Source organism: Malaya genurostris, chromosome 3, assembly GCF_030247185.1.
Source record: "Malaya genurostris strain Urasoe2022 chromosome 3, Malgen_1.1, whole genome shotgun sequence".
Classification (NCBI taxonomy): Eukaryota; Metazoa; Arthropoda; class Insecta; order Diptera; family Culicidae; genus Malaya; species Malaya genurostris.
In genome coordinates, this window is record NC_080572.1 from 291921217 (window position 1) to 291947967 (window position 26751).

General features: G+C 35.2%; 1 protein-coding gene across 1 annotated transcript in view; it reads left to right on the top strand.

Annotated features, from left to right (window-relative positions):
- LOC131436695 (putative uncharacterized protein DDB_G0271606) overlaps positions 1-26751 on the top strand; it is a 337186-nt gene that overhangs the window by 51234 nt on the left and 259201 nt on the right. Inside the window, exon 2 of the mRNA XM_058605561.1 lies at positions 2371-3227. Within this exon, the coding sequence (XP_058461544.1) occupies positions 3149-3227 (79 nt within the window). The 5' untranslated portion in view covers positions 2371-3148. The remainder of the gene's footprint in view (positions 1-2370; positions 3228-26751) is intronic.

Consider the following 26751-nt stretch of genomic DNA (forward strand, 5'->3'; position numbering starts at 1 on the left):
TCATACAATCACATCTGCAGCTGACACAAGAACAGTTTAACTAATTGTTGTAACATCAACAAAATAGAAACAAACTAAATGCTCCGTCATCTCTTTTTGTCGCAAAAAGTTTGTATTCAAGTTCGACTATAATATTTCACAAACTGTTCTCGAACGCACACCGTCTGTTAAGGACCTGGGTGTTTTTCTGGATTCAAAGTTAAATTTTAAGGAGCGCATAAAGTTTACTATCACCAAATCCTCTAAGCTATTCGGATTTATTTTCCGCGTTACTAAAATATTATCTGCTGTACATGCTTGAAAGCTCCGTATTTCACTTTAGTTCGCTAAACTCTTAAATATGCTGCTGTTATCTGGTCACCTTATTACGAAAAGGATATCCAACGCATTGAAGCGACTCAAAATCGTTCCTCGTGTTATTGTCTCATTAGATTTAGTTACTATAGAAGAACTAGATTTAAGGGAATGTATCATTTGGATGATTTTAATCTGTTGATGCAAAAGATGGGGAGGTTTTATGCCTGCTGGAAAGCAACACTGAACAGTCATCGCAAAGTGACGTGTTGTATGCGGACTTATTTATTGTGTTTATATGAGAAACTTATGCAGATTTTTAAACTATATGTAAGTGGATTTTAAAGTTCTGCGGGAAGACTCACCTGCATTAAAAATAGTAGTGTAATGCTTCGCACGAATATCGCGCGTTTTAGTCTTCCACTTTGCGCGGATTTCGTGCGTTTTAGTTTACGACTTCGCGTGTTTTGGTTTTTAAATTTTTCGTAACAACCCTGTATTTATAAATTGGAAGAAGGAACACAGATTTGTTATATTTCGTGACAAGATAAGTGAAATAAGAAAACAGTAACTCACAAAATTTTGCATACAATAATAAAACAAATCCATTCCACGTTCGGTAACTGATTGCAGAGCCATGATTCAATCCTGATAGAAAATTATTATATTATTATATTTGCTTTCGTTGAACGATAGTTCTAAATTTTTTGTTTTGCTAAACTGATGTTTTTTTTTAACAGCACACTAAGCGCGCTTTGTGACGCTGCGTGATTTTGACAACTCCGTACATTTGATCCAAGCAGTCCGTGTTCAGTCTGGCTGCCACAGTAACAGATGTACGAATTATGGAAGAGCGTAATTATATTCCACGACTAACTGCACAATTTTTCTACCGGCTCGAGCAGAATATACACTGAGAATGGATTGAATAATTTAAAACGTTTTTCGATTCAATGTAATTAAAAATGATCGATCCACAATGCGTTTTTAAAATGAAACAATATTCACCGGCTTGCATTACATTAATGATCCATGATTCAATTTAGGCCACGTGAAGTATAAAAAAAAACCACTGAAAGTGAATTTACAAATAAAATGATTTCACCTTACTGCATCAGTGTGAGTGTAATTTGCGCGAGAATGTCCTTTCACATGCCACAGTAAGTAGAGCATTACTGCGGTGAAAGGAAAGCCAATTAAATTTTCCATTTACTAACAGCGAACGAAGAAAAAAAAACGCAATCGGAAAAAATAGACCGGAGTTAGTATTTATAGCCAGCAGTGAAAAACCCATTTCCATGAGAACCACAAGACACCGTTTGTCGGACTGCTTTGTTTTCTGGTCATGTCGCAACTTCGAACAGTGGGCTCCAGATAAGGTTCTGCTTTGTGTAAGCCATGTGTGTGTGGCGGAACCCGTCAACTATAGCACAAGCGACTAGAAGATAAATAATCACCAGCCATGAGTTGATTACAGCTTCTCCGACGTCAAGCACCGACCGACCGACCGGTGATTTTTTTTCTGTTTTCTAAGCTACTCTCCTCAGTGTCCTCGACTTGTACCAGAGGTCAGCTGCTAATTTCCACCACTGTCCTTCTGTCACGCTGGGACCCGGCACGGGACAGGCGTTCTGTTGATTCTGTTGTTGGAATTATCTTTACCCCCAGACAACACTAATGAAGTCTTTCTTTGAACTGAACTGGATGAGGTGAGGCAGCTCATTTATAAACGTCACAAGTCAGTGTTTTCTTTGTCGCGGTTCAGGTTTTTATCAGACGCAATCCTTCTGACCGGTCAATACAGCCCGTTTTCAGGGAGATCCGTTTTTTTCTGATTGTCCTGCGATAAGTGTTTTAATTCATATGTAATCTCGATTCACGAAACAATTTAGCAGTTTTATCCACTGACAAAATGACCAAATCAGGTGCCAGTCAATGAACCCGTCTCACACACAATAAACTGATTTATTACTCTCAGCCAAACACACACACATACGATGACACACAAAACATCAAAACGCAATAATTCACCCAACGTCAAACTAAATCTCTCGATTTGATTCTTTTCATTTGCAGGTCATCGTCCAACACGGTGGTGATCCGGACAGCAGCGTGCTCGGCGGCCAATTGAACAACAATTGCCATTCTGGAGTGTTTCTCTTCCTCCGGATCCCCCCCGTCCCGACCCGTTCGTGTACGATTTTAGTAGTGACAGCGCAAGAGTTGTACGTGACCGACTCAGTAATCAGTAGCCGGATTGAAAATTTTGTCCCGTTGGAATCATCAGCGCACCGCAGTGTCTAGGATCATTTGCAAGTGAAACTTTGCCCCGCTTCCGGGTAGGGAAAGAGATAGATAGAGAGAGGGAAGTTTGTTTCTTCTGCAGTTATCGCATCCCGGAATCCGGAAATTGTCATCAATTTGTGCAGGGCTGGGGGTGGGTGAACCGAGTGTTGTCATGTGTTCGACAGGAAAATGAAGATTTATGATTGTTTAATGAGTCGATGGTGGTGGTGGTGGTAGTGACGTAGAATGGATGGTGATCAGTGGTTCCGTGCAGGTAGCAGCTGGGCTTTCGAAGAACCCGACCTGGACCTGGACGAGTGATGTGAAAAAAAAAATTCCAGCAATCAATCAGTCGGAGATTTCTGTCAATAAGTGTCAAGTGTCGGTACGGAGATGAAATTGAAATAGATAGGAGTGTGTTACCGGTTGAAAACAAGAGGCAGGAAATTTGTGGCCAGCAATTTTGAGTTAAGGAATAATCGTACGGAAAAGTAGCTGAAAAAAAAACAACCTTTTCATCGAACCCCCCAACTCCAGCTCGGATAAGCCACCGGCTGAAGCAGACAGGATGGGCTGCGGCCAAAGCAAGATTCACCTCTATCCGAGGAAAAACAAAAGTAAATCAAACGGCAAGAAAAGTGGCCACAGTAAGTATTTCATCCGTTTTTTGTGAACTTCTTTTTTCTATGAACCAACAACTCAGTGCTGCCAGTTATCCTCTCTGAGGGCGAAACAAGGGAACCTGTTTGTTTGTCTGTGGTTACTTTGATCAGAAACATAAATTAATTGTTCAGCGGGAATCAGCACGATTATCATCAGCCGTGATGGTTTATCGTGCTGGTGTTTTCCCGCAACGTTTTTAATGCTACTAGCATTAAGCTCAATCGATTCGAACGGGAGAAAATGGTTTTCATTAGTAAATTAGAGCTCGTTTTTTGGTGGAATCCGGTCAACCATGGATCAGAATTACCAAGAATTAACACAATACTTGCCAGTGACGATAATATTTATTTTTACTTTCTATTATACCTAAACCTCCGTTTACAAACAGTTTTTTTTTGTTACCTCTTTTTACGAATCAAATCCCAAAAACAAGCTTTTTTAATCATTTATTTATTTATTTCGTCAAGCAAATGTAGACTACATATAAATGGTTTACAATGTACACTTACATACTACGTATAATTTCTACGAAAGAGCTGAGATTTTATTTGATTTTTTGACATAGTAAGGTCAAGATGTTCGCAGTATTGATTGTAATGGCGCATTATTCGATTGATTATACAGTCCAGTTGCATAATTTGTTCCAGTATGTTTTTCTAAAAATAATTCCCTGGACTGTAGTCGACGGCTAGGTATATAAAAATGTAATTGCGACAATAATGGAGCTGATGAAGTGATGCATTGCAAAGTCGCGGCGTTCTTTAAGTGTTTGTATATTGATGAGCATGCAACGTGCTTTATATGATGGTAGAGGAAATGCTGTCCAGTTTAATTTACGAAGTGAAATTGTTTTTGTATCGATTCAATGCTTTTTGCCTTACTCTATAGAAAGGTATTAGAATTGCTGGAAAAACCGACTTTCGAACGGAGCCTCGGAGACCCATAGTGTTATATACCATTCGACTCAGTTCGACGAGATCGGAAAATGTCTGTGTGTATGTGTGTGTACACTTTTAGAAGATATTTGAACGCGCTCAATTCTCTTAGAGATGGCTGAACCGATTTTAACAAACTTGGGCTCGTTTGAAAGCTACTATCGGGCCATTGATCAAGTTCGAAGATCAAATGGTTGTGACTTTTGGTTCCGGAGATATGATTGTATAAGTGACGTAACCGACAAAACACGTTGATTTTTGCCGCTCTTATATATATAAAGGTGCCAAAATTTTGGGATCACCTCTATTTTCGTTAAACTCTAGTGCTCAAAAGTTTAAGCACCTCGAAAAAAGCCTTCATGCAAAATTTAAGCTAAATCGGACATGCGTAAGGGGTGCTGCCCGGTGGTAAAGGTTTGACAATTTTCGATCTTGAAAAAGTACCATAGGGGGGAGTACATGAAATTTCCAAAATCGAAATTTTTTTTGATGCCGAAACTCTTAAAACTGCATGAAACATCGAAATTTAGTGTCATCTCAAAAATATTTTTTTTGAAAAAATCAACTTTTTTCTATTTTATATTTTTTCTAAGTCCCAAAAATACGATTTAAAAAAAAATTTTTTTTCGAGATGACACTAAATCTCGAGCCTTTTGGCATCAAATTTTTTTTTTCGATTTCGAAAATTTCATGTGCTCCCCCCTATGGTGATTTTTCAAGATATATGAAAATTCCACTAAGTGGACTAAGAAGGCTTTTTTAGATTAGCATCACTGTTCTCATACAAATAGGCAACGCAAATGATATTTATTTATTTGTCGTCAATCAAAAGTAGACCGTAAGGATAATTACAATAATCGTCTTAAATTTGTAAACTATTCTAAATAGATTCTAAATAGATGTATAATTTATTATGAGTTAAATAATAATAATTGGCTTACCGAATAGAACTGAAATATTGCTTTAGTTTGTTTTTTGACATAGTGAAATCGACTGCTTCTGAATGCTTGTTGTATACAGCCATCAATTGATTTATTGGTTCATTTTTCGCATAGTTTGTTCGCTGGTGGTTTGTAATAAAAATATTTCGATTTCTTAAACGCCGAGATGGTATATAAAAATTTAGATTGGACAGGAGTTGACTGGAATCTATGCGATTCGAGACAATGTCATTTACAAATGAGACCATTGAAAATTCTCTGCGTTCTTTTAATGTTTGAATACTTATTAGCATACAGCGGGCTTTATATGACGGAAGAGGAAGTCTTGTCCAACCTAATTTACGAAGTGCAAATAACAAAAATTGTTTTTGAACTGATTCTATTCGATCTTCCCATGTGATTAAGTAAGGTGACCAAACTAAGCTACAGTATTCTAGTACTGACCGAACATAGGCAATGTATAATGTTTTAATTGTATACGGATCGTGAAAACAGTAACAAAATCGTTTTATGAATCCTAGCATGTTATTGGCTCTGTTTATGATTGTATTATAATGGTCAACAAAAGTCATTTTAGAATCTAGTATTATTCCTAAGTCCCTAATTGTTTCGCATTTTTGAACTGTTTGACTTCCAAGAGTAAGTATCAAGTCAGGTGTATTTCGTTTTTTTACTGAATGTTATTCTACTGCATTTTTTCACATTTAGTTGAAGAAGACTTTTGTTACACCATGTATAAAAAGGAAGAATTTCTTCTTGATAAACCTTGGCATCCTCACTTTTCTCCATTTCTAAAAATAGTTTTATATCGTCTGCATATATTAGAATTTTTATTTTTTTTTAAAGAAAGGAAATGTCGTTAACATACAAGATAAATAAAAGAGGACCTAAATGAGATCCCTGGGGGACCCCGGAACTGACGTGAATGGGGCTCGACTTTTTACCCTTGAATTTTACAATTTGTTGACGATTTGTTAGATAAGATTCCAACCATTTAAGAAGACCTGGTAAGATTCCCAATTTCTGTAATTTGAACATAAGCATGGGTATGTCAACACGATCGAATGCTTTGCTGAAATCTGTATAAAGAGCTTCAATGTAATTTCCCTTGTCCATAGCGGTCAGGGTATAGTGGACGAATTCAAGCAAATTAGTAGTAGTGGAACGTCCTTTGAAAAATCCATGTTGCATGTGAGTAATTCTATTTTTTATTTGACTAAACAGTTTGTCATTAACGATTGCTTCAAAGAGCTTCGGAATGCAAGAAAGAATAGCAATCCCGCGATAGTTGCATATGTCTGTTTTTTCCCATTTTTTGAAAATTGGTATAAGGAAAGAGTTTTTCCACGTTTCTGGAAAAACTCCAGACTGAAGCGAATTATTAAAAAGCCAGCACAAAGGGGTTGCAAGATCTAATGCTAATTTTTTCATTAACCCTCAGGGTACGGACTGGGTTACCGTAACCCGAGCGAAATTTGAAAAAAGCGCCATACGAAGAGAAGTCGTTCACATTTTTCATTATAATTTTTTTTCAATCAGTTAAATGATTAATCTGACAACTCTATTATATTTTTGAGACAATTTTACACAAAATAAAAAAAAAATTATTCAAATTGACAAAGTACAGCCTGATATACACCCAATCAAAGTCGCCGGGTTAGGCTAACCCAGTCCGTACTGAACGTAACTTTTTTAGAGTCCGTACCCTGAGGGTTAATATGGGTGGAATCCCATCAGGTCCGGCACTTTTAGAGACATCTAATTTGTTTAGGGCATCTAATATGTCTAGCACTTCGATTTGATTTACATTAATATCTTCAGTAAACTCTGGAAAGAAATTAAAATATTCACGATCGCGATCATCTTCAGAAAACTTCGTGTAGATTTGTTGAAAAAATTTAGCGAAAAGATTACAAATTTCTTGCGAGTTATCACCAATGTTTTCCTGAAGATACATTCTTGACGGAAAGTTTTCTGATTTCAATTTGTTTCTAACATAACTAAAGAATTTTTTTGGGCAAGACTTTATTTCCTGTTCAGTTCTTGAGTTATACTCTTTGAATGAAGTATCAATTGCTGAACTTAGTTGGTCACAGATGTGTATGTAATTCGATAAATTGTCACTATTATTTTCTCTTTTGTACTTTTTATGAGCTTTTTGTTTTCGATTTCTTAGGTTTCTAATATGCTCGTTATACCAAACAGGATACTTTGAATTATTTTGTCGCCTAATTTTCTTTAATGGGACATGTTCATTCATTATGTCGTACAGCCGTGCGTAGAAAATATCGACTGAAATTTCGACATTTCTTTCGTTTCTAAGGAGTTCTTGCCAATCTATTTCTCGTAGCTTACGACTAATACTATCATAATTTGCTGAGTGGTAATCGAAAATCTCCTCATACTCATAGTCGTCGGGTCTATTAATCTGATGTATAAATATTGAGAATTCGATTGCTGTATGAAAAGCCTTATTTTTCCACAATGGAGTTGGTGATTCTATTACACAAAAATCATCGTGAATATTAGTAAATAAAAAATCTAAATAACAGTTTTGCTGATTTTTTAAATGATTAATTTGATTAACACTAACCGGATATTTTGTCGAATAAGCAATGAAGTGTTTCATTCTCCCCAACGAGAGGTAGTAAAATGCTCTCATTTTCAGCGTCTGGAATAAAGTCGATATTGCGCTGATTAAAGTCTCCATATATATGAACTTTAGCTTCCGATGGAAGCTCAGTCATGATTTCATCAGCAACATGCAGAAACTTTTCATATGTGGCTTTTTGGGCATTGTTAGAAGGAAAATATACTGAAACAAAAATATGTGTTTCACCTGCTAAATGAATTCTTACCCATACGTGTTCAAATTCTTTAAATTTCGTAGTGGTTATCATTTCGGCGTCAAATTCTGCTAAAACAGCAATAAGAACACCTCCCCCCGATTTTTTATCAGATGTATGGAGCTCACGATCGTTTCTAAAAACGTTGTAAATGTTTCCGAAGACTTCCGTGCTGTTAACGCTATCATCCCAACTAGTTTCGGTTGCTAGAATAATTCCATACGAACACCCTAAAATATTTTTATGGATTTCATTAATCTTTAGTGCGCTCTTCATACGGTTAAAATTTTGACAATATGCTACGATTTCTGTCGACGACGATAGATGAGGAGATCTTATTGAACATGATTGTTGACTTATGATAATATTGTCATTATTCTCTTCTTCTGGGTAATGCGTCAAAATTGCCGAAAACACGAATGTTGAGCACGACAGGCCACGCACGTATCAGTTGACGAACATTCAGCAGACATTTGATTCGGCATCGTTAGTTGCAGGTTGTGCTCTCGATAAGGATTAATCGTCGGTCCTCTTTGGAAATTAATTGTAGGTCTGTAATTTGTTGGTGGTCCCGAAAATTAATAATGTCAAGCACTAGTTTGGAAAAATGATGCTGACTGTGTGACATAAACACTTAAGCATGCTTTTGTGAACTACTCGAATCAATCTGAATCAATTGTTGTCAAAATTAGTGTCCAAAATTATTTAATAAAAGTATGAAACATATTTTCATAAGACTGTTATGAAAGAAGAGAAAGGCATTATCCCACAACTAGGTGGATTAAGAAGGGTTTTTTTTCATAAATACGTTTATTTCTTAAGGCAATTTACATAAGTTTTCCTTCGCCGTAGCATCACTTTTACATAGAATTCTTATCCTAATATAATTCTTATACAGTCACAACGATTTGAGTTGATGAAATGATTGAACACACTTCGCTTAATAGATCTAGATCGGAAGTCGACCCCGGATGAAATTAAACAGCAACCTATGAGACTATAGGAACTTTTACTTCAGCCTAAGTTTGTAGGAATCAATCAAATCATCTCTGAGAAAATTGAGTGAATCTCGTTCTAGGGTTTTTGACCACTATTTGAATTACTTGAAACCAGAATAGCCGAAGTCGGTTCGTTCAGTAAGTAACTAATATAGCCTACAAATTGAATCAGTTTTGAGCCAAATCTAGAAGAATTTTACCCTTTCTTGCATCGTCGCTCTAAATGACGGTGTGCAATTTTGAACACACTTCACCATATTAAAGCATGATAAAATTTAATAGTAACCTTTGGGACTATGTCATTTTTTTATTTTATGAGTGATATTATTTGACACATACTCACACACATATACGCACAGACACATACATTGATCAGCTTGATGTACTGTGTCGAATGATATAGAAAACATAGCCTTTTGGGCCAATTCTAGTCAATTTTTCAATAAAGGCAATAAATGTACTTTTATAGAAAAGCATCGTTATAACACTAAGAAGTAAGTAAAAATTGAATAAAAGAATTAGAAAATTCACATTTTTTGTTGAAAAATATAAATGTTAATGTGCCAACCCTGCACGCTATACGAAATTGAACAAAGCATGCTGCGAACGGAGCAAAGCCGCAAATACTGTCGCGTTCTAGTTTTGCATAGTCATGACGATTTGAATGTTTTGACACTCATTTCCCTCTAATTTCGGAACCGAAAGTCGGATCTGGATGAAATTGCACAGCATGTTTAAAGACAATGAGAGCTTCAATTTGAATCATGATTCGTGGAAATCGGCTTAACCGTTGCTGACAAATCGAATTGAGTTCCGTTTTTTGGAGATTTTCTTCACTATTATCGGTGCTTTCGGAATCGGAAACCGCGGACTAGTAGTCCCAAAGTAGATTTATATATTCACTTACTAACAAGATCTGCCAACTAGATGAATTTCATTTAGGGGTTAGCCAAATTTTGTGCTAGGGCACATAACTGTTTTCATTATTTTTACGTTTCGTCTTTGACTCATCAGTGCAGAGCAGTTCAAATTGAACTGCTTAGTGCTAAACTCGGCAGTTCAATTTGAACCGCTAAGCAGACGTAAAGTTACTGCTACTACATGAAAACGGTTATGTGCCCTAGCACAAAATTTGGCTAACCCCTAAATGACCATACCTGCATCGGCCAGAAATAGTCGAAAACACGTTTTCGTTCGGCACGTCAGAAAAGACATTGCACTTCGTTGCAAAACAAAAAAGTGTTCTGTAAGTAGCAGAAACTTTACGTCTGCTTAACGGTTCAAATTGAACTGCCGAGTTTAGCACTAAGCAGTTCAATTTGAACTGCTCTGCACTGATGAGTCAAAGACGAAACGTAAAAATAGATGAATTTAGCAGTAAGTTTTATACAAATGAGCACCTCGTTTCGTCATCGCTTGTGAAAAAATACTCATGAAATAGAAAATTTTCACTAACCGCACTTTAATACCGGAACCGGAAGTCGGATATGGATAATTTTTTCGAGTACTTTTTAACGAATTTTGAAACCTTTTATTTTCTTTTTTATATGTAAAAATTGGTTGAGAAAGTTCCGAGATTTTTTAATAAATTTGCACATAATTCCTTGTATCTCCGGAACTGGAAATCGGATCCAAATAAAACTCAGGAACTTTGTAAGGGACCTTAAAACCTTTCATTTGAATCCAAGTTTGTGAAAATCGGTTCAGCCATCCCTGAGATATTTGAGTGACATTATTTGTCACACACTCACATACATACATACAGACACATACACACAGACATTTTGTGATCTCGACGAACCCTCCCGGCTTCGGTTGTAAAGTCGGTTTTCACAGCGATTGCATAACCTTTCTATATGACAAACGCAAGAAGTTGAAATTTTTACATTTTGTTGATATTTTCATAAACTATTTCGAGTTTGTTTGTATCAGAACATTATTTCTATTCAAAATTAGCTATTGGATGAACTAGTGGACGCAGTAGGAGTCTCAAAAGGATCAATTATCAAATTGAAACTCAAATTGTCTTTATGAAATAACAAAGAAGTTTCATGTATGGAAGGTCACGACAAGCAAGGATGTCACGAACTGGGACATTGGATAGTCTACCTTGGGTACGCAAGGAATTTATTAGTTGAGATCTGACATCACGATACTCCACGCATGTCCAAACCACATGGTCAATATCCCGATAACCTTCGCCACAAGCACAATGATTAGTCCCGGAAAGTCCAATTCGAAGGAGATGTGCATCTAACGTGTAGTGATTGGACATGAGTCCGGACATCACACGAATGAAGTCCCTACTCACATCCAGTCCCTTGAACCATGTCTTAGTCGATATTTTAGGAATAATTGAATGCATCCACCGACCCAGATCATATTTATCCCAAGAAGCTTGCCAGCTGGCAAGTGTTCTTTGGCGAGACGAGCTATAGAATTCGTTGAAAGCAATCGGTCGTTCAAAAAATTTCACCCTCAATAGGCTAAAATATCGGCTCTTTCATTGCCTGGAATGGAGCAATGAGCCGGGACCCAAACTATTGTGATTTGATAATTATTGTTCAATATGTCGTTCAAGCACTGTTCTATTTTGTCCAAGAAAAACGGTTCATTTTTGCCAGCAGCGTTTGAGCGAATGGCTTCAATTGCACTCAGACTATCTGTGAAGAGGAAATAATGGTTTGGAATTAATGTGACGATTACACTCAAACTATAATGAACTGCTGCTAGCTCTGCTATAAAAACAGATGCAGGTTCTTGAAGCCTAAATGAAGCCGAAACATTATTGTTGAATATACCAAACCAAGTAGCCTCTTCAATTTGTGATCCGTCCGTGAAAAACATTTTCTCAGAGTCAATATGCCTGAACTTACTTGAAATTTTTTTGAGATTTCCATCGAGCGTAGATGATCCGGGATTCCACGCACTTCGCGCTGCATGGATATGTCGAAAAATAACGTGGAGTCAGGAACATTTAGGAGACTGATTTCTTGTGACATACGGCTCGACTAATTTTTCGAAGTTACTAATAACCAGGGGACTCAGTACCTCACATAAGAATTAGCAGTCGCGATGAAAGCTCCCAAAAGCGATCTTTCTATGGAAGAAATCCCGCCAGAACTTCAACACTCATTGTATGTGTCGAATGCATGCACCCTAAAGCAATTCGCAAACAACGATACTGAATTCGCTCCAGTTTGATAATATGAGAGTTTGCAGCGGAACGAAAGCAAACGCATCCATATTCCATCACTGAAAGTATCGTTGTCTGATACAATTTTATTAGATCTTCCGGATGAGCACCCCACCAAGATCGTGTTATTGTTCGAAGAAAATTTACTCTTTGTTGGCATTTCGTTATCAGATACCTAATGTGTCCTCCCAACGTGCATTTGGAATCAAACCACACCTCAAGGTATTTGAAAGTCAAACCCTGTTGGATCGTTCTTGCCATCATATGAAGCTGAAGTTGCGCGGGATCATGCTTTCTTGAAAAGACGACCAGCACTGTTTTCTCCGCAGAGAATTCGAGGCCAAACGGACAAGTTATCTAAGGTATCTTAGTTTATGCAGATCAATAGCTTTGGGTTCAGTAACTGAAACTACGCCATCATCTGCCAATTGTCTTAGTGTGCAGGGGGTTACTAGACAGCTGTCAATATCATTCACGTAAAAACTATAGAGGAGCGGACTGAGGTATGAGCCTTGCGGGAGACCCATGTAACTAATTCTGAGTGTTGCCAAATCGCCATGTAAAAAATGCATGCGTTTCTCTGACAAAAGGTTGTGCAAATAATTATTTATTACCGCTGGGAGTCCATGTTGGTGGAGCTTGTCTGAAAGAACATGAATGGAAACTGAATCAAATGCTCCTTTAATGTCTAAAAATACAGATGCCATTTGTTGCTTTTGAGCGAAGGCAATTTGGATGATAGACGAAAGTAATGTAAGGCAATCATTCGTCCTTTTATTTCTACGGAAGCCAAACTGAGTATCAGACAACAACCCGTTCGTCTCGACCCAAGTGTCGAGACGTCGTAGAATATTTTTTTCGAACAAATTTCTGATGCAGGACAACATCGCAATGGGTCTATATGAGTTGTGATTGGAAGCTGGTTTCCCTGACTTTTGAATGGCGATAACTTTCACTTGCCTCCAATCAGGTGGAACAATATTTTGCTCAAGAAACTTGTTGGACAATTCCAACAAACGTCTTTTTGCGAGGTCGAGCAGATTTTTCACCAAGTTGAATTTAATTCTGTCCAACCCAGGAGCGTTATTGTTACAATATATGAGTGCTATGGAAAATTCCATAATTGAAAAGGGGCTATCAATGGAACCATTATTTGGAAAAGATTCCCTAATAATGCTATGCGTAGGAACAGAATCTGGACAAACTTTCCTCGCAAAATCAAATATCCATCGGTTCGAATATTCCTCACTCTCATTTCCTACGTTACGATTCATCATTCGTCTGGCCGTATTCCAAAGAGTGCTCATTGAGGTTTCTCTTGACAAACCTTCGACAAAATGTCTCCAATAGCTACATTTCTTGGCCCGAGGTATGCTCTTGTACTTGGTTTCTAAAGTCAAGAATTTTTCAAAATTCTGAGGAGTTCCTCCTCCTCGTTTTAAAAACGTCTTGAAAGCATTTTGTTTCGCGTGCTTAGCAGCTGAGCACTCTTTGTCCCATCAAGGGTTTGGAGGCCTTCTGTTAGACGATGGACCAAGAAATCATTTGGTTTGGGCTTGTTCTGCGGCCTCCAGAATCGAACAAACGAGGAAGTCATATTCTTCAAGTGGGGGGAGCTCTTCCATTGAAGTTAAGACACTTGAAATATTACTTTGGTATTTAATCCAGTCGATATTTTTTGTCAAATCATATGAAGTATTAACTGAATTAGCAATGCCTTTGTTACTGCTGCTAATTGAGATAATGATTTGTAAATGATCACGACCGTGCAAATCAGGAAATATTTTCCATGTGCAATCTAGTCGAATTGAAGTCGAGCAAAGAGATAAATCTAATGCACTTGCTACCCATATTTAGTACCGTCATGCTAAAATTATCGCAAATATTATATATTAAAGATGATCTGCTATCATTGTAAACGGAATCCAACATCATTCCGTGCGAATTGAAATCTCCTAAAATCAAACGTGGAGCAGGAGGGGCTTCGACAATTTCATTAAGCTGTCGCTGTCCAATGTGAGCTCTTGGAGGAATATATACCGAAGCGATGCAAATGTCCTTTCCTTTAATGATTATTTGACAAGCAACCATTTCTGTACTAGAAGTAGAAGGAATGTTTAAATGAAAATGATTTATTGGAACATTTGTATCACCAACAATAAAACACGTATGCTTCGGTTGGACTGAACACATCAAACTTTCTATAGAATAGAATGTTCTATACAAGCCAAAAAGGTTTTATACTGCGGTATTTCATAGGAAGAACAATTTTCATCTTTCAACCCAGGGGTGGCAATAAGCGAAGTTTTTGGTTCACAGTAAATAAAAATAGTCAGTATTATTATTTAATGTTACATATTTACTGTAGATATTATTATTATAGAATTCTGCAACGAATGATTTTTGATAAGATAAATTTTGATTTTACTTAGATTCTATAAATGTCTTCATTGTTATCTGTATTACTGTCTGATACGGAATCAACATTTCAACAAAGTTCGGTTCGTTTTAATGCTACTCTGTGTTCATTAAACAGGCTTGAAGTTCAGATGGCTGTCACTTACAGTTCCGGTGATGTAATGGTATAAGTGACGTTAACGTCAAAACTGATTACCGCTCAATTCTCTCGGATATGGATTAACCGATATCAATAATTTTAGGCTCGTTAAGTGAGTTTATTTCGTCGGTCGAATCGAAATTCCATGTTTCATGATGTATTTAAAATATATTCAGTAATACCGTTGTGGTGGAGTAATCGCCCTTATTCTGAATATCGTGATAGAAAATTACATATTAAATAATGACGCGAATTTATGCAGCATAACGTTTTGTGTTGAAATGAAAACGAGTTGAATACAATAAAATGGGTATTGTAAGAAATCGTTTATTTTCTAAGTAACTGTCATTTATAATGCTAAAAATGTCCAACTCTGTTGAGCTCACTGCATTGATGTTGCTGAAGCAATAATGCTTGGCTGGGTAATATCATATAATAGGCATAATTTTAGATTGTAGCAATTTTTATAGCAAAACTAAAACTTCAACATTGACAGGCTATTGAATTAAATTAATACTCTAGTGTAAGAGTAATCACTAACAGTAACGATTGAATTAGCATATATTAAAAATGTGTGCCAACATAACGAGGGGTAAGCCCACTGCGCTCAATCACTGAAAAAAGTTCTGGTTTCCATGTGTCGGTTTTCTTGTAATGCTTTGTGCGACGGTTCGTTCAACTGAAGCGGATGAAATTTTGCGCGCATTTTATGACGCTACATTTCACCTTAACTTTCCTAGTCTATTTAACTTTGAGATTGTTATGTGCTGATTGATCTAGTCGATTGTAGCGGTTCTCATCATGATGTCCAGCTCCGTCCAAAGCACAAGAAGAAATGATCGATTTTCGACCGTTAATACTCGTGCTGATTACCTAAAAACCGTAGTCGCGGGTACGAGAAAGGCGAACAAGCGCGATGAGGTTTTCTCATTGTTTCCCAAAAAATGAGCAAACCTAATTTATGAGTTAGTTTTAGTTTTCTCACACTGTTGAAAATTTTATTATAAATTGCTGATCGTATTTCTGATGGCATGGAGAAAAAAATAAAATCGTTGTATTTAGTAAAACTCGAGATATTTACAAATAAATTCTACCCATTCTTTCACAGAGCGAGTTCTGAGAAGGTGCTCCATATTAAACTAACACGTAACGCTAGAAACTTTTGTACCGTTTGGTGACACGACAGTAAACACGTTTTCTGAGAAACTTCCTAAAAGCATTTCGGAAAACCATTACCACCGGTGCTATCGAAAAATATCCCACCTACCTGTTGGCACCGCCGGTAGTGGAACTGACAATAGTTTCTACGTGAGATGGTCGAGAAAGCAATGTTCATATCCTCCAGCAAACTTCCGCGAAAATAAATTGCATTACGTTTTACGGTCGCTTTAACGCTCTGTATGTGTGTGTGTATTAAATGCGAACTCTCAGCTGGATACGAACCGGTATAAGTAATAAACACCTGTGCGGACGATGGAATCTTCTCTGTGTTTGAATTGAAAAAGTTTTCTTTTCCGTTATTTTCCCATTCGCACCTTCTCTTTATCATCACTAAAATTCTCTATATACTTTCCAGTTCCACCCACACCACCCACTGCGGTTTTGTGGGTGTTGGGGATCCTAACTGGTATCCAGTTGTATTGAAGTTAGCGAGTTAATATGCGGGTGCACGGATGGAATTTAATATTCACGTGCAATGACAGAAAATTAAACACGATTCAGGTCTTACTGATCTGTGAAATGTCAAGATCTAAACAATCGCCGTAAAATTAAAAATTAATACACGCCCACTGACAGCCATCAGCAGCTTTTAAATTATTCAGAACTTCCATGAATCGGATGCTGCCGTAATCCGCCGCATGTCATCACTCAATCCGATGGACTAACCTCCTGGAGTTCTCGAGAGGAACGTAAACGGGAGGATATCTATTTGCGGACCTTGTTGGAATTGGCAAAGTTTTCCAGCCGAGTTCGTATGAAAATGACCTTTCTCCGTCCTCTGGATCCAAGAAACGGCCGCTCCTAGACAAGACCGGCCCGGATTCGATCTAACGCCCCCACTTTCCCACGCCAGTGCTGCGGACCTAGTCGGGAATTTATAGCCATTTGCTCCAGGCGCGGACGGTGGTGGTGACGACTGGAAATCAGAGCAGTAAATTTTCCAGCTTCATTACCTCGCACTCTTCTCCTCCGGCAGGACACCGGGGAGGCCCCGAACCCCTAGGAAGTATTACGTTATTGTGACAGGGAACGATCATGCATTCGCTTTTTTTTCATTCTTTCTCTCACTTCAAGGTCTTTACCGGACCAATAACAGTATTTTGTAGCCTTTCTATGACATTTGAAAGGTATAAACCCTTCAGGACGACGACGACTACGACAACATAAGCGATGGGAATGAAAGGTTTCGACCGGTTTGTGGCTTGAATGTGTTCGTTATGAACAAGACTTTTGGGCGAAACGCCCACAGCAGCACTAAAAGTGAAACGGAAAAACGAACCTGAATTTTTGGGATGGATGCTTTCAAATCATGCTAGAATTAATTCTCAAATATTTATGATTCGTAATCAACGGCGACGGAAGTGATTTAAATGTTCGAATTTTGACTGCACGGACGAAAATCGGACATCTCTCTTGTTTTGCGGTTTTATTTCTGCGTCACCGAAATAACAGTAGGCCGTTTCTTTCGCACACACCGAGAAAAAAAAATACAATTCAATAACCAAGCGTCTCCATCCGGACAATTTCCAATGGAATCGCATTGCTGATTATTGCTCGTAAAATTTTAGATCTAAATGACTGACTCTACGGGACTTGCGGGTAATGATGCCCACTAGATAATACTGTTAATGGCTTATTGCCCAGAAGACAATTCTGAATAATGTTTACATTATGCATAAGTACGGAAAGAAGCCTGGTAACGTCCTCAAATGGTTGATAAGAAATTTATTCAATACTTAGTAGTAGGCTGTGCGCCTGAGAAGACGGAAAACATTTGATTGTCATTCGGCGGAATTTAGTTTTCTATCGTTGTCGTTCGAATTTGTGGAGGTTTTTGGCAATCATCAGTGAAAATTTGAGCTTGAGCTTGAGTGACTAGCCCTGGTTGCTACTCCGTTGCTGGTGGGGATAGCCGGAAATTGTACAGAGAATTTCCAGATGATTTTCAAAAATCTCCGATACTGAAATTCCGGAAAGTCTTGATTCACAGCTCTTATCCGTGGAAGCTGAAGGAGAATTTTGTTCTACATGAAATTACCTGCTACAGATAATGTACGTATATCAATTATTCAATAAATTATATCAATTCATTTTAAATCACCCAAAAAATGGATCAACGGAGTTTACGTGCGTCTTGATTGGTTGATTTGGGCAGCCGACCACCGAGAGAAAATTATTTCTTCATTTACTTTAAATCTATCGCAGTTAGGTGATTAAACAAACAAGCATCTTCCTACTATTTATTCAATATATCGATCTATGTTATTAAAATAGTAATACCTTATGATAAAAAAAGAACCGGAATTTTCATTTTAAAATTCCCGCGCTTGTGGAATCGGTAAACTTTTATTCTCTCAACGTTGGCAACACTTTTATACACATTCTGTCAAATTTTGACGCATATCGTACGATTAATTTTTGTTTGGCGTCTATACAAAGAAGTTGAAAAATTTTCGTGTGGCGATTTTTATAATGGATGAAAATTTAGAACAACGTGCGTGCATCAAATTTTGTGTTGCAAATGGATTTAAGTGTTTCGAAACGTTTAAAATGTTAGAAAAGGCCTTTGGTGAATCGTGTCTAGGAAAAACACAGGCATACGAGTGATATAAACGCTTCAAAGGTACAAGCTTGCATCATGATGAGATCCCTGGCCGCCCAACAACATCTGTTACTGAAGAAAACATTGAACCGGCGAAGCAAATCGTGTTGCAAAATCGTTCTGTACCGATTAGAGAGATTGCTGTGTTGTTGGACATCTCTTATGGATCAGCCGAACACATTTTAACTGATGTTTTGGGTTTGAAACGCGTCGCTTCTCGGCTGGTGCCAAAAAAGCTGAATTTCTTTCAAAAACAGCGTCGTGTTGATGTGGCCAAAGAGATGATTTCCAACACAGATAGTGACCCCACATTCATCGAATGCATCATAACTGGTGATGAGGTGTGGATCTATGAATATGACGACGAAACCGCACATTAATCGACCGAATGGCGCTTCGAAGGCGAGCCGTTGGTCTAAATTTTCATCCATTATAAAAATCGCCACACGAAAAATTTTCAACTTTTTTGTATAGACGCCAAACAAAAACTAATCGTACGATATGCGTCAAAATTTGGCAGAATGTGTATAAAAGTGTTTCCAACGTTTAGAGAACAAAAGTTTACCGATTGGAAAAGCGCGGGAATTTTAAAAATGAAAATTCCAGTTCTTTTTTTATCATAAGGTATATAAACCGATTTTCGCGATAGTTGATTTCTATCATGCAATTTATAATGTTTATGGCCGTTCAAGTACCATGCGCGCGGGTGGTTTTAGGAAAATTTTGATGGAATATTTTAAAGATTTTCCGAAACCAAAAACATACAGACCGTTTATCTATCTGCAGGGTGAAAATGGTTGGAAAATTCGGAGGATTCTCCGAGTGTTATCAAAAATACCTCTAAAAAATATGTGTTTTTGTCTCTTATAATTATCTGGAAAAATAATGCGATGATTTGATTTCGTTTTTTTCTTCAAGTAAACCTTACGCTGGCACATTTTTGGACAAGCTTTTCAAGCTTCCATGGTAAATCAACGAATTTCATATAACCAAATTCGTTGTATTTCGACGATTTGGAAGTGCTAAATTAATAACAAATTATTTTGCAACGATGCGGATTTTCTTCAGTTCATTGAAAAATAAATCTTGATCTGTGGAAAACGTAGAAAACTTTACAAAACTAACATTAGTCCGTTTATAAATTGATTTACCATCGTTGCAAAATAATTTGTATTTTATTTAGTTATTCAAAATCTTAAAAATACAACGAAAAAGGTTAAATGAAATTCGTTGATTTTCCATGAAAAGTGTCAAAAAGCTTTTCCAAAAATGTTCCGGAATGTTTTCCTTGTAGCCAGTATAAGGTTTATTTTAAAAAAAATCGTATCATCGCAATATTTTTTAAAATAATTGTGAAAGATCACAAAAAACTCATTCATCAGAAGTATTTTTATAACACTAGGAGAATCCTCCAAAATTTCCAGCCATTTTCACCCTGCAAATAGATAAAAGTTTTTCACAGGTCTGTATGTTTTTTGTTTTGGCAAAATTTTCAAATTTTCCATTAAAAATTTCCTAAAACCACCCGCGCCTATGGTACTTAGACGATGACATTAAAGACAAACGATAACATGGAAGCAGACAAAAAACAAACAAAACTCAGAACCTAATCGATAGGAGATCATATTATGAGAAAACATTTTTGAAAAAAAAAAAACTTTTTTGAATGAAGAGATAATTTAGTAAACAGATGTGAAACGTTGAAAAAGTCTGATTACTGGAGGAAAAAAAGAAACTCCTGCAATGCTTTAGTTCTGTAGTACTGTAGTATTTCAGTACTTTTGTACTTTGGTACTTTGGTACTTTTGTACTTTTGTACTTTTGTACTTTTGTACTTTTGTACTTTTGTACTTTTGTACTTTTGTACTTTTGTACTTTTGTACTTTTGTACTTTTGTACTTTTGTACTTTTGTACTTTTGTACTTTTGTACTTTTGTACTTTTGTACTTTTGTACTTTTGTACTTTTGTACTTTTGTACTTTTGTACTTTTGTACTTTTGTACTTTTGTACTTTTGTACTTTTGTACTTTTGTACTTTTGTACTTTTGTACTTTTGTACTTTTGTACTTTTGTACTTTTGTACTTTTGTACTTTTGTACTTTTGTACTTTTGTACTTTTGTACTTTTGTACTTTTGTACTTTTGTACTTTTGTACTTTTGTACTTTTGTACTTTTGTACTTTTGTACTTTTGTACTTTTGTACTTTTGTACTTTTGTACTTTTGTACTTTTGTACTTTTGTACTTTTGTACTTTTGTACTTTTGTACTTTCGTACTTTTGTACTTTTGTACTTTTGTACTTTTGTACTTTTGTACTTTTGTACTTTTGTACTTTTGTACTTTTGTACTTTTGTACTTTTGTACTTTTGTACTTTTGTACTTTTGTACTTTTGTACTTTTGTACTTTTGTACTTTTGTACTTTTGTACTTTTGTACTTTTGTACTTTTGTACTTTTGTACTTTTGTACTTTTGTACTTTTGTACTTTTGTACTTTTGTACTTTTGTACTTTTGTACTTTTGTACTTTTGTACTTTTGTACTTTTGTACTTTTGTACTTTTGTACTTTTGTACTTTTGTACTTTTGTACTTTTGTACTTTTGTACTTTTGTACTTTTGTACTTTTGTACTTTTGTACTTTTGTACTTTTGTACTTTTGTACTTTTGTACTTTTGTACTTTTGTACTTTTGTACTTTTGTACTTTTGTACTTTTGTACTTTTGTACTTTTGTACTTTTGTACTTTTGTACTTTTGTACTTTTGTACTTTTGTACTTTTGTACTTTTGTACTTTTGTACTTTTGTACTTTTGTACTTTTGTACTTTTGTACTTTTGTACTTTTGTACTTTTGTACTTTTGTACTTTTGTACTTTTGTACTTTTGTACTTTTGTACTTTTGTACTTTTGTACTTTTGTACTTTTGTACTTTTGTACTTTTGTACTTTTGTACTTTTGTACTTTTGTACTTTTGTACTTTTGTACTTTTGTACTTTTGTACTTTTGTACTTTTGTACTTTTGTACTTTTGTACTTTTGTACTTTTGTACTTTTGTACTTTTGTACTTTTGTACTTTTGTACTTTTGTACTTTTGTACTTTTGTACTTTTGTACTTTTGTACTTTTGTACTTTTGTACTTTTGTACTTTTGTACTTTTGTACTTTTGTACTTTTGTACTTTTGTACTTTTGTACTTTTGTACTTTTGTACTTTTGTACTTTTGTACTTTTGTACTTTTGTACTTTTGTACTTTTGTACTTTTGTACTTTTGTACTTTTGTACTTTTGTACTTTTGTACTTTTGTACTTTTGTACTTTTGTACTTTTGTACTTTTGTACTTTTGTACTTTTGTACTTTTGTACTTTTGTACTTTTGTACTTTTGTACTTTTGTACTTTTGTACTTTTGTACTTTTGTACTTTTGTACTTTTGTACTTTTGTACTTTTGTACTTTTGTACTTTTGTACTTTTGTACTTTTGTACTTTTGTACTTTTGTACTTTTGTACTTTTGTACTTTTGTACTTTTGTACTTTTGTACTTTTGTACTTTTGTACTTTTGTACTTTTGTACTTTTGTACTTTTGTACTTTTGTACTTTTGTACTTTTGTACTTTTGTACTTTTGTACTTTTGTACTTTTGTACTTTTGTACTTTTGTACTTTTGTACTTTTGTACTTTTGTACTTTTGTACTTTTGTACTTTTGTACTTTTGTACTTTTGTACTTTTGTACTTTTGTACTTTTGTACTTTTGTACTTTTGTACTTTTGTACTTTTGTACTTTTGTACTTTTGTACTTTTGTACTTTTGTACTTTTGTACTTTTGTACTTTTGTACTTTTGTACTTTTGTACTTTTGTACTTTTGTACTTTTGTACTTTTGTACTTTTGTACTTTTGTACTTTTGTACTTTTGTACTTTTGTACTTTTGTACTTTTGTACTTTTGTACTTTTGTACTTTTGTACTTTTGTACTTTTGTACTTTTGTACTTTTGTACTTTTGTACTTTTGTACTTTTGTACTTTTGTACTTTTGTACTTTTGTACTTTTGTACTTTTGTACTTTTGTACTTTTGTACTTTTGTACTTTTGTACTTTTGTACTTTTGTACTTTTGTACTTTTGTACTTTTGTACTTTTGTACTTTTGTACTTTTGTACTTTTGTACTTTTGTACTTTTGTACTTTTGTACTTTTGTACTTTTGTACTTTTGTACTTTTGTACTTTTGTACTTTTGTACTTTTGTACTTTTGTACTTTTGTACTTTTGTACTTTTGTACTTTTGTACTTTTGTACTTTTGTACTTTTGTACTTTTGTACTTTTGTACTTTTGTACTTTTGTACTTTTGTACTTTTGTACTTTTGTACTTTTGTACTTTTGTACTTTTGTACTTTTGTACTTTTGTACTTTTGTACTTTTGTACTTTTGTACTTTTGTACTTTTGTACTTTTGTACTTTTGTACTTTTGTACTTTTGTACTTTTGTACTTTTGTACTTTTGTACTTTTGTACTTTTGTACTTTTGTACTTTTGTACTTTTGTACTTTTGTACTTTTGTACTTTTGTACTTTTGTACTTTTGTACTTTTGTACTTTTGTACTTTTGTACTTTTGTACTTTTGTACTTTTGTACTTTTGTACTTTTGTACTTTTGTACTTTTGTACTTTTGTACTTTTGTACTTTTGTACTTTTGTACTTTTGTACTTTTGTACTTTTGTACTTTTGTACTTTTGTACTTTTGTACTTTTGTACTTTTGTACTTTTGTACTTTTGTACTTTTGTACTTTTGTACTTTTGTACTTTTGTACTTTTGTACTTTTGTACTTTTGTACTTTTGTACTTTTGTACTTTTGTACTTTTGTACTTTTGTACTTTTGTACTTTTGTACTTTTGTACTTTTGTACTTTTGTACTTTTGTACTTTTGTACTTTTGTACTTTTGTACTTTTGTACTTTTGTACTTTTGTACTTTTGTACTTTTGTACTTTTGTACTTTTGTACTTTTGTACTTTTGTACTTTTGTACTTTTGTACTTTTGTACTTTTGTACTTTTGTACTTTTGTACTTTTGTACTTTTGTACTTTTGTACTTTTGTACTTTTGTACTTTTGTACTTTTGTACTTTTGTACTTTTGTACTTTTGTACTTTTGTACTTTTGTACTTTTGTACTTTTGTACTTTTGTACTTTTGTACTTTTGTACTTTTGTACTTTTGTACTTTTGTACTTTTGTACTTTTGTACTTTTGTACTTTTGTACTTTTGTACTTTTGTACTTTTGTACTTTTGTACTTTTGTACTTTTGTACTTTTGTACTTTTGTACTTTTGTACTTTTGTACTTTTGTACTTTTGTACTTTTGTACTTTTGTACTTTTGTACTTTTGTACTTTTGTACTTTTGTACTTTTGTACTTTTGTACTTTTGTACTTTTGTACTTTTGTACTTTTGTACTTTTGTACTTTTGTACTTTTGTACTTTTGTACTTTTGTACTTTTGTACTTTTGTACTTTTGTACTTTTGTACTTTTGTACTTTTGTACTTTTGTACTTTTGTACTTTTGTACTTTTGTACTTTTGTACTTTTGTACTTTTGTACTTTTGTACTTTTGTACTTTTGTACTTTTGTACTTTTGTACTTTTGTACTTTTGTACTTTTGTACTTTTGTACTTTTGTACTTTTGTACTTTTGTACTTTTGTACTTTTGTACTTTTGTACTTTTGTACTTTTGTACTTTTGTACTTTTGTACTTTTGTACTTTTGTACTTTTGTACTTTTGTACTTTTGTACTTTTGTACTTTTGTACTTTTGTACTTTTGTACTTTTGTACTTTTGTACTTTTGTACTTTTGTACTTTTGTACTTTTGTACTTTTGTACTTTTGTACTTTTGTACTTTTGTACTTTTGTACTTTTGTACTTTTGTACTTTTGTACTTTTGTACTTTTGTACTTTTGTACTTTTGTACTTTTGTACTTTGGTACTTTGGTACTTTGGTACTTTGGTACTTTGGTACTTTGGTACTTTGGTACTTTGGTACTTTGGTACTTTGGTACTTTGGTACTTTGGTACTTTGGTACTTTGGTACTTTGGTACTTTGGTACTTTGGTACTTTGGTACTTTGGTACTTTGGTACTTTGGTACTTTGGTACTTTGGTACTTTGGTACTTTGGTACTTTGGTACTTTGGTACTTTGGTACTTTGGTACTTTGGTACTTTGGTACTTTGGTACTTTGGTACTTTGGTACTTTGGTACTTTGGTACTTTGGTACTTTGGTACTTTGGTACTTTGGTACTTTGGTACTTTGGTACTTTGGTACTTTGGTACTTTGGTACTTTGGTACTTTGGTACTTTGGTACTTTGGTACTTTGGTACTTTGGTACTTTGGTACTTTGGTACTTTGGTACTTTGGTACTTTGGTACTTTGGTACTTTGGTACTTTGGTACTTTGGTACTTTGGTACTTTGGTACTTTGGTACTTTGGTACTTTGGTACTTTGGTACTTTGGTACTTTGGTACTTTGGTACTTTGGTACTTTGGTACTTTGGTACTTTGGTACTTTGGTACTTTGGTACTTTGGTACTTTGGTACTTTGGTACTTTGGTACTTTGGTACTTTGGTACTTTGGTACTTTGGTACTTTGGTACTTTGGTACTTTGGTACTTTGGTACTTTGGTACTTTGGTACTTTGGTACTTTGGTACTTTGGTACTTTGGTACTTTGGTACTTTGGTACTTTGGTACTTTGGTACTTTGGTACTTTGGTACTTTGGTACTTTGGTACTTTGGTACTTTGGTACTTTGGTACTTTGGTACTTTGGTACTTTGGTACTTTGGTACTTTGGTACTTTGGTACTTTGGTACTTTGGTACTTTGGTACTTTGGTACTTTGGTACTTTGGTACTTTGGTACTTTGGTACTTTGGTACTTTGGTACTTTGGTACTTTGGTACTTTGGTACTTTGGTACTTTGGTACTTTGGTACTTTGGTACTTTGGTACTTTGGTACTTTGGTACTTTGGTACTTTGGTACTTTGGTACTTTGGTACTTTGGTACTTTGGTACTTTGGTACTTTGGTACTTTGGTACTTTGGTACTTTGGTACTTTGGTACTTTGGTACTTTGGTACTTTGGTACTTTGGTACTTTGGTACTTTGGTACTTTGGTACTTTGGTACTTTGGTACTTTGGTACTTTGGTACTTTGGTACTTTGGTACTTTGGTACTTTGGTACTTTGGTACTTTGGTACTTTGGTACTTTGGTACTTTGGTACTTTGGTACTTTGGTACTTTGGTACTTTGGTACTTTGGTACTTTGGTACTTTGGTACTTTGGTACTTTGGTACTTTGGTACTTTGGTACTTTGGTACTTTGGTACTTTGGTACTTTGGTACTTTGGTACTTTGGTACTTTGGTACTTTGGTACTTTGGTACTTTGGTACTTTGGTACTTTGGTACTTTGGTACTTTGGTACTTTGGTACTTTGGTACTTTGGTACTTTGGTACTTTGGTACTTTGGTACTTTGGTACTTTGGTACTTTGGTACTTTGGTACTTTGGTACTTTGGTACTTTGGTACTTTGGTACTTTGGTACTTTGGTACTTTGGTACTTTGGTACTTTGGTACTTTGGTACTTTGGTACTTTGGTACTTGGTACTTGGTACTTTGGTACTTTGGTACTTTGGTACTTTGGTACTTTGGTACTTTGGTACTTTGGTACTTGGTACTTTGGTACTTTGGTACTTTGGTACTTTGGTACTTTGGTACTTTGGTACTTTGGTACTTTGGTACTTTGGTACTTTGGTACTTTGGTACTTTGGTACTTTGGTACTTTGGTACTTTGGTACTTTGGTACTTTGGTACTTTGGTACTTTGGTACTTTGGTACTTTGGTACTTTGGTACTTTGGTACTTTGGTACTTTGGTACTTTGGTACTTTGGTACTTTGGTACTTTGGTACTTTGGTACTTTGGTACTTTGGTACTTTGGTACTTTGGTACTTTGGTACTTTGGTACTTTGGTACTTTGGTACTTTGGTACTTTGGTACTTTGGTACTTTGGTACTTTGGTACTTTGGTACTTTGGTACTTTGGTACTTTGGTACTTTGGTACTTTTGTACTTTGTACTTTTGTACTTTGTACTTTTGTACTTTTGTACTTTTGTACTTTTGTACTTTTGTACTTTTGTACTTTTGTACTTTTGTACTTTTGTACTTTTGTACTTTTGTACTTTTGT